The sequence below is a fragment of the Strongylocentrotus purpuratus genome, unplaced genomic scaffold, assembly GCF_000002235.5.
Source record: "Strongylocentrotus purpuratus isolate Spur 01 unplaced genomic scaffold, Spur_5.0 spur5_scaffold_21, whole genome shotgun sequence".
NCBI classification, from domain to species: domain Eukaryota; kingdom Metazoa; phylum Echinodermata; class Echinoidea; order Camarodonta; family Strongylocentrotidae; genus Strongylocentrotus; species Strongylocentrotus purpuratus.
Genome location: NW_022145607.1, coordinates 23120367 through 23129280, shown reverse-complemented (window position 1 = coordinate 23129280; position 8914 = coordinate 23120367). Strand labels below are relative to the sequence as shown.

The window sequence follows — 8914 nt, the reverse complement described above, 5'->3', positions numbered from 1 at the left end:
GCCATAATAGAAATAACACCGCTTTTAATAATCACGTCCCTGACATGGAACAATGAACCCAAGTTTATATACCGTATTTTCCCTATAAAAGAGAAGTGATTTTTTTTTGCTCGTTCGCCAAAATAGAAATAACACCGTTTTCAATAATCACGTCCCTGACATGGAACAATGAACCCAAGTTTTATGTACCATATTTTCCCTATAAAAGAGAAGTGATTTTTTTTTCGCTCGCTACGCTCGCTAGCTCGTGGAATTATGTGCCTACCACTAACCTGCTACAATATCATTAAAAAGAGAAATGTAGGGGGTTGCCTGCCCGCCAAAATGGGATTGACATTGCCTTAAACACGATTGTGCCCGCCCCCTACCTGCAACAATGAAACAAATTTTATATAGCAATTAATTGAGAGAAAGATGTATTTTCGCTCGCTAGCTAAAATGGGTATAAAATCACCCTAAACACAATATTGTTCCCGCGCCCTGCATGGGACAATTGAACCAAGTTTAAAGATAAACTTGAGTTCTGGTGAAAAAAGAAAATGAATCCTCACAGAATCTAACGAAACTTACACTGAATGTTCAAGATTACAAATAAATGTCATGTGCCAAACAATTTTGGAAGAAAATGTATACTGGCTGAGTAATGAGCATAGAAAGATAAGGAAACCAGGGTACATAGTACTAGCCCCGACACCATGTGTGTTGTCCTATATACATCTTTCCGTGGAACTCATTAAAAGGCATGAATAATAATAAATCGCCAGGCAGTGATGGCCTAACAGTGGAATTCTATAAATGTTTCTGGTCAGAGATAAAAGACCTGGTGTTGGAAAGTCTGAATACGGGATTTTGTAATGGGGAGTTGTCATGGTCACAAAAACAATCTGTTCTTACTCTTATGTATAAAAAAGGTCCTAAGACGCGCCTTGGCAACTGGCGGCCAATATCATTACTCAATGTCGATTACAAAATCGCTGCTCGTGCCTTGTCACATAGACTGAAGCGTGTAATAAATACTATAGTATCGGTCGATCAGTCGGGTTTTATGAAAGGAAGGTCAGCTACTGAAAACGTACGTCTTATACAAGATATAATAGACTATTGTGAGTCAGAACATGTTCCGGGTATTATTATGTTTATCGATTTCAAACAAGCTTTTGACAATGTTAATCATTCTTTTCTTTTTAAAACGTTGGAAATGTTTGGGTTCAAAGATACATATATAAAATGGATTCGCACACTATATCACAATGCATGTGGTAGTGTTATGAATTATGGATGGCTCTCAGAAAATTTCACAATTGAGAAAGGTGTAAGGCAAGGATGCCCACTATCAGCATTGTTATTTATTATTACTGCAGAAATCTTAGCGTTAAAGGTGAATCAAAATAAAGATATTAAAGGTATACAAGTTCTAGATAAAAATCATGAAGGACTTGAAACAAAATTAAAATTGCACAATATGCAGACGACACGGTAATGACACTCAGTTCACTTGCGTCAGTGAGACATGCAATGGACGAAATAAAAAAAATTGGCAGATATGCTGGTATTTTGGTGAATTGGGATAAATCGAAAATAATGCAGCTTTCACAAAGATGTGATGCAAATGAAATTGAAGGATTGGCTTTTTCAAACGATCCATTTAAATTTCTTGGGATTTATGTAGGGATGAATATAAAAGAAGTAGAAACACTAAATTGGGAAGGAAAAATTGACAAGATTAAAAGAATTTTAGATTTGTGGAAAATGCGTCATCTGACGTACTACGGGAAAATCACAGTTATAAAGATGCTAGCTGCATCACAAATAGTATATGTGGCTACTGCTGTTCCAGCACCCAAAGATGCCATCAAAAGAATTAATAAGTTATTATACTCCTTTTTGTGGCGCTCAAAAACAGAAAAAATAAGAAGAAATATTTGTATTAATGATGTTACAAGTGGGGGGTTGGGAATGATTGATCTGGAAGCTAGAGTTAGCGCATTGCGTCTTTCATGGATAATGAAATATTTGAACTGTCAAAATACCTCATGGAAAACATTGTTTTCCTATTGGATTGACAAGGTTGGGGGAATACCCTTAAGTTTAGAATTTAACTGTCACAAGAAAGACATGGAAAAATTATGTAAAACAGCAAATTTGCCATATTTTTACTTTGATTTGCTTTGTACATGGTCTGAACTAAAATATGTAAATATTGAGGGGACGAATAACATAATGAGAACGATACTATGGAATAATAGTAATATTAAAATAAGGAACCGAATGCTTCATTTTAAGGTGTGGGAGAGAGGAGGAATAAAAAGAGTACACCATGTTCTTAATGACGGTCGATGGAAAAACTCTGACGAAACTGCCCAAAGATATGGGTTACCCAAAATGTTATTTGCTTTTAAGTTTGCTATGTTGAAAAAGGCTTTCCCCTTGGTATGGTTGCGTAAATCACAAGATGTAGAACGTGATGAAGTAATTGATTTACAGACCATTGAGATTTCGACAGGGGATATGATAGATTTGTCAAAACTTAATACGAAAATAATATATTCACTGATTGTGCAAAAAAATAAGAAAAAACCATATATTTTAAACGCATGGCAACAACGACTACACTTACATGCGGATTTTAATTGGTCATCTGTTCTACAGTTTAAATTTCATGTTGTACGGAATAATAAAATCAGAGAATTTAACTTTAAACTTTTGCATATGATTTTACCATCACGATACAATTTATGCAAATGGAAGATCTTAGATTATAATACATGTGAGATATGTAATACGCTAGAAACCACTAAGCATATGATGTTGGAGTGTGAAAACGTAAGATTGTTTTGGAGAATTGTTTCAGGTGTAATCTTCAATTTATGTGGTCTAAATATTCAGATGACTGAACAGATTTTAATACTTGGTTATGAAGTTGAAAACTCAATTTGTCATTTAGTAAATTTAATAATAAATTTTGCTGAGTATGTAATATATAGAAACCACATAAAGAATTTACAATCATTTAATAGAACACATGCGAGAACTCTATATCGTAGTCTTAAATATGAGTTGACATTTTATTTGAACTGTAAAAGTATTAAAAGAGAAAATAACAATATGGTACAGAAATTAATTGAGATGCTGTAGACAACGAAAACAGATGTACTCATGAACAAACTAATGGGACGTTGCAATATTTTATTTGTTTATGATTGTATATGAGTTGAATTTGTTTATTTGAAGGAAAAGAAACAAAAAGGAATGTCAATTTGAATAATAAAGTTCCTCTGATTGAGGTTAAAGAGAAAAAAAAAAAAATCTTTCCGTGTAAGTGTTTGTTACTTTACCAAGACTCTGCCAAATTTATGATGATTTTGATGACTCCAGAACCTTGCATTACACACCATTACTTACATGCTATATAATCAACTTTTCTGATCCATTCCACACCTTTTCTTTCAAAATGCAATCGCATTACCATAACTCAAGTTTATCTTTAAGTGGCAATTATTAAAAAAGAAGTGATTTTTTTCTTGCTCGCTACACTCGTTTGCAAAAAAATGAAATTAACGTCGCTAACAAGTGCAGGCGCGGATCCACGGGGTGGGGGGGGCCCGACGGGCCCGGGTCCCCCTGGCTTTATTTATTTATTTTTTATTTTTTAATACAACAAAAAAAAAAGTTTTCAGGGTCAAATACAAAAAAAAAAATTATGCATACTACCCCCCCCCCCCCCCCCATTGAGCGAGATATCGATAGGCACGATTTTCACATTTTCGAGGTCAAATACGAGAAAAAAAAATTATGATCACTACCCCCCCCCCCCCCCCCCCCCCCCCCCCCCCCCACTGAGCGAGATATTGGTCGGCGCGATTTTCACATTTTAGGCCCCCCCTATCGGCAAATCCTGGATCCGCCCCTGAACAAGTGAATGTTCCCACCCCCAACTTGCAACAATACCAGTTTATATACCAAACGTTACTTACAGATTTTTTTTTTGCTCGCTCGCTCGCCAGAAGTGAAAATTAGCATCGCCTTTTTTGTTTGTTTCGGTCGCTTGCCCCCCCTGACGGAGTACCCCAGGTACGCCACTGAACACATCCCATCCCAGTATAGCTTGGAAAAGCTGCCTCAGGGATTACCTCATCAAGTATCAAGTACCACTGCTGAAGAACAAGATGATCTGCAGCGATCTGAATATTACGAAGGAATAATTACCAAACGGTATCACTGAATGCCTAGCTCACCCTACAATGTGAAATCATAATCAATCTAAAATAAAAGACTTTGTACACGAGTTTAATTCCGATCTCAATATTTTGACAAATCATTAAGGGCTAAGAAGGAGACTAATAATAGAATCAACGAAAATACAGTTAAACCATACTTGAAGCTGATGGGTTACGTGAAACGTTGCCTGTGATTTTTTTTCCTGTAGACTTTTATACACGAATTTCTGACTATAAAATCTGGCTACATATTAATAATGATGATAATAAAGACTTATATGCTAAGTAAGAGTGTGTTTTTTTCTTCGATGATGCATTGGGCAGACGTGGCAAGCTTCATCTTTCTTAACTACTACGTGAGAGGAAAAAAACAATATAATATACTATTTTCTCATAAATCCTCAGTGTATGCCTAATCAAAGGCGCCATCAACATTATTGAGTGATATCGGCCTTATAGTTTGTAGGTATGTTTGGAGAAAGAAAAAAATAACAACAACAACTAAAAAAAAAAAAATATCCGACGTACCACGGAAAAATTTAAAATTTAAAACGTTAAAGAATCGATCAATAACAAACGGTGTATAGATAATGAACAATTAATATTTTTAAAAAGCGACAATCCCCATTTAACAACGTGAATTTGACAATATTTAACCCTCAAATTGTTTAAAGGGATCCGGTAACTTTGTCTCGGATTATGAAACAAAATCCTGGATTTAGCTCATGCTGCAATGATAATTATAAACCTTTAGGTCAGGCAGGAACTCCATGACTTTTACAAGCCGATCGCCTATCTGATTATCAATATATTTAAGATTGGAATTACAAATTTTGAAAACCGTTTGCCAAACGGATTTCATAACACTACATTGGGGAAAACGAGTATGGTAAAACCGGTCACTCAAAGATTTTTACTTTTTTGAGACACTTCTTGATCATTTTGAAGCGTGATTTTTTTAAGGGCTTCAATATTACACCATATCACAGACACTAATAACACGTAGGGCCGTGTGTCTCAGATTTAACATTGTTAAACGATCCCTTTAAAACAAAATTATAAGAAATACAGTTTTCAAAATATAGTTCTCATTTCTCATGCTACTGTATGTCATCGTTATAGTCAAATATCGGTTGATAAATATCAAAATAAATTCAGTTCTTTGATTCAAGTGATATGCCAGTCTAAAATATTTCATTATGGAAATATAAATTTGAACAAAAGCTGTGTGTACTTTGTGCCAAAGAGATTGCGGTCAATTTACTAAATTTGTATATAAAATATGTCATTATAACCAGGCCCGTAGCCAAGATCGGTTGAACTTTTTTAGACCCCTCCCCAGGACGTCGATCAATTACATGTATGTGCCCCCCCCCCCCCCCAAAAAAAAAAAAAAATAAAAAAAAATAAAAAAAAAAAATAAAAAAAAAAATAAATATAAATAAATAAATAAAAATTAAAAAAATAAATAAAAAACATCAAACTCTAGCCAAGGCCCTGATTATAACACTAAACGAACATAACTCATGATGTATTTTTTAGTTAGCAAAAAAAAAAAGATTACTCAATGTTTGTGTACAGATCGAGTGAGCTACCGTTAATAAATAGCTCTAATACAATACCATTCTACGCATTGCCAGATCAAGTTTTTTGTTGATGTTGTGGTGGTGTTGTTGCTGCTGTTGTTCAACTTTGTTGTTGTTTTAATTGTTGTTGAAAAATAATTTGGTCGGGAAATCTATAGGCCTCCTCGCTCCCTGAGCGTGTCTTGGGCGGCTGGGTAGATAGGGAAAAGAAAATGAGCACATTTTAAATAATATGTCTTTTCCATCTATCTTGGATCCACCATAATCATGGGCGTGGTCGGGGCGCGTGCCTGCTAGCTGAATTCCGACGTGAGATGGCGCATTACCACATGAAAAATAATTGTTCAAATCTATATCACACAGCGGTAATTTAGCATCGGCTATACCTGGGGATTTTGAGGATTACAATCTATATCCTTGCCTTTGTAGTCAATTTTGAGTCGGCATTGAGAGTTGCTGTTAAAATCTAAAGATGGGCAGTGTAACATACTATTTGGCTGTTGGAGTGGGGCTCGCCTGTGTTCTTTTGGGAACGTTGAAAGTTGCTCCCATCGAGCCTGCACACGGGAACTTGGTAAGAAAACACGTTAACAAAGACCAGAGGTAAAATCAAAAGAGCTTGCCTGTCTGCCGCTGCCCCTGCCGCCAGCCGGAGCGGCGCTCCCGTCTCGGTCGGGGTCGGTGGTTAGCTCAGCTCAGCTCTGTTTACTGCACAGTTATTATATTATTGTATTACACACAACAAATCAGGATGCATGAGCCATGCACTGTGTCATGGTCATGGTGAGAATTGAGACTGAGAAAATTACCTGGCTGTCTCATTACTGCTAAGTAGGCCCAGTCTAAGTCACTTTAATTTAAAGTAGATCTAGGTCTAGATTCTAGGGCCTAAATGAATGTGAGCATCCATGAATGATCCAATGCAGTGTAACTCCGGGAAGCTCCAACACTGGCGCCGCAGGCGTCACCGGTGTTGGAGCTTCCCGGAGTTAATGCAGTGGAATGGCAATGTTGAAGTTGAAGTTTGAAGTTTTATTTATTCCACATGGCCTGAGGGCTGAGGGCTGAGGCTGTGAGGGGTGTCAAAATAACCTCTAAAAATAAAAATGTTCTTGATTGTCATTCAGTGGGTATGGACCTATGGTATGGTATTTATTTCATTCTTCTGAAAAAACATGTACAATACAGTCTAGAGGTCTAGTCTAGACTACAGAGTAGATCTATTTAAAAAAATAAAAAATTGAAATACATAAATACATGTAGAAGGGTAACATTACAGATAATATGAATACAATAAAATTAACAAGGAAATTAGTTCAGAAAGCAAATTTATGTCGAATGAGGGGTCAACAAAAAAGAGCATTTAGCCTTGTTGAACGTTGACACCTAAACAGTTCTGTGTTTTGCCATTATGACTACCGGTATGTTATAAATAGTGAGGCAAAAATTAAGCAATAAATAGTCTAATCAAAGTCTAACTTTGTGACCTCTTCCCAAGCTATTAAAGACGTAAAACATATCAGCCAAGCTAGCTAGGGACAGGAACTCTCGGCATGCGAAATATTCTGCAGTTGTTCCTAGAACTAGAAGTTGCTATCTGAACAGACAAAAAAATTAATGATAATTTTGTTAATTAAAGTTGGGAAAAATGCTACCAGTTAACGTTGCAGTTTACATGTATGTCAATCATTTTTCTCGATAATTTTCAAGATATAATTCTCTTTATTTAGGTCTCTTACATGCACAATTTTGCTGGAGTCTTCCCACTTCGTGCCCTTGGCTTCCAGCCGTCCGGTGCCATGTACTGCGCCGTGGTGGCTGTCTTGGACATCTTCTTCGGAGCTCTTCTGGCATTTGGCCGCTACGACTGGCCCGTCATCAGCTGCTTTGTCCTCCTCGCCATATCGGCCCTCTACATCCACGGTCTGTTGGCTCTGAGCGCATCGATGGGCGACTTCTTCTTCCCAGTGCTTCTCGCCGTGCTTCTGTTGCTGCTGATGTTCGGGCGCAATGGACTGTGGGGAGGACATGGCAAGGTCCACCTGGCCTAAGCTTGAGTGAGTGAAGAGTTTCCCTCATCAGACTCTCACTCTCACAGTATGGTTGATTATTCTTATCAACTAACAACCCACCATTTAATCATGTACCAAGTCAAGGGACTTTAATTTTCTGAATAAAGTTTTGGTGATTGTTAACTTAATTTGCAGTGGATGAGGCCGGGCATATTTCTGCCGCGGTTATATCAATGTAATCTCTGTATCTTCCAACTAATCATTGAAACATCATTGAAAACTTCACACCCACGGTTTACAAAACCAAGGCTTGGTTTTGCAAAGTTGGATATTTTTTGTGTGTATTCATGCACGGTGTGTGATAGTCATTGAGGCACCTTTAATCACAAAAAATACTTTGAATTGAATGAATATTTATTGACTGTAAATCAGTAATCGTGTATTTTTGTTCATCAGAGATGACAGAGATATTAAATCAACATTTTTTAATTTCTATTTTCTAAATACTATGAATTATATTTGGGATATTTCTCACAAAACATCTACCAGTAATCAAGATTGCATTGAAAGATCAATTGTCACATATTTTGCAATAGTTTGCAAATCAGTATTCATTACTTGATACTTTGATGGAGTAATCCCTTGAACTGCTCACTCAGGAAGCTACATGTATACTGGGATGGTAGGTGAGGGGACTAGCTGCAAGGAGTGTCATGAAGTTCAGAACAGGTGTGTAGAAAAAGCACTTTAATATCGATAAACAGTAAATTTTGCTAGTTCAGTGCAAGTAAAAACATGATGCAAGTATCAAACCTGCCATGTCATTCTTTAAAGGCCCACTGCACTACTTGTAGCTACTTGTGCCCTCTATATAACAAACAATGCCTAATCGGTGACCATTGGTCCCCCATGATCCTCTTTTTCTTATGTTAACTGAGAGCTGAGTTGATGAGATAACCACCTGTCCAGTGACCTTGCAGGGCAGTCTAATCCCTCCTGTAAACTACGGCAGATAAGCTTTAATGCAAGTAATAAGTATTAAACCAAAAATGATACTACACTGTGTGTAGTTATGATTTCAAGCCTGGATGTTGCTTTC

The 8914-nt window shown here is 36.7% G+C and overlaps 1 protein-coding gene across 1 annotated transcript; it reads left to right on the top strand.

Annotated features, from left to right (window-relative positions):
• The first annotated feature begins 6139 nt into the window (after nucleotides 1-6139).
• On the top strand, nucleotides 6140-8427 carry LOC115928302 (transmembrane protein 35B-like). The gene is made up of 2 exons (XM_030995392.1): nucleotides 6140-6377; nucleotides 7534-8427. The coding sequence occupies exons 1-2, from the start codon at nucleotides 6276-6278 to the stop codon at nucleotides 7852-7854; spliced, it is 423 nt and encodes a 140-aa protein (XP_030851252.1). The 5' UTR covers nucleotides 6140-6275; the 3' UTR covers nucleotides 7855-8427.
• The last annotated feature ends 487 nt before the right edge of the window (nucleotides 8428-8914 follow it).

What these genes read in the sequence shown, in the direction of transcription:
- LOC115928302 (XM_030995392.1), top strand. Translation starts at nt 6,276, where the DNA reads ATGGGCAGTGTAACATACTATTTGGCTGTTGGAGTGGGGCTCGCCTGT. An exon ending in AGCCTGCACACGGGAACTTG is followed by an intron (nt 6,378 to 7,533) that starts GTAAGAAAACAC and finishes CTCTTTATTTAG; the next exon opens with GTCTCTTACATGCACAATTT.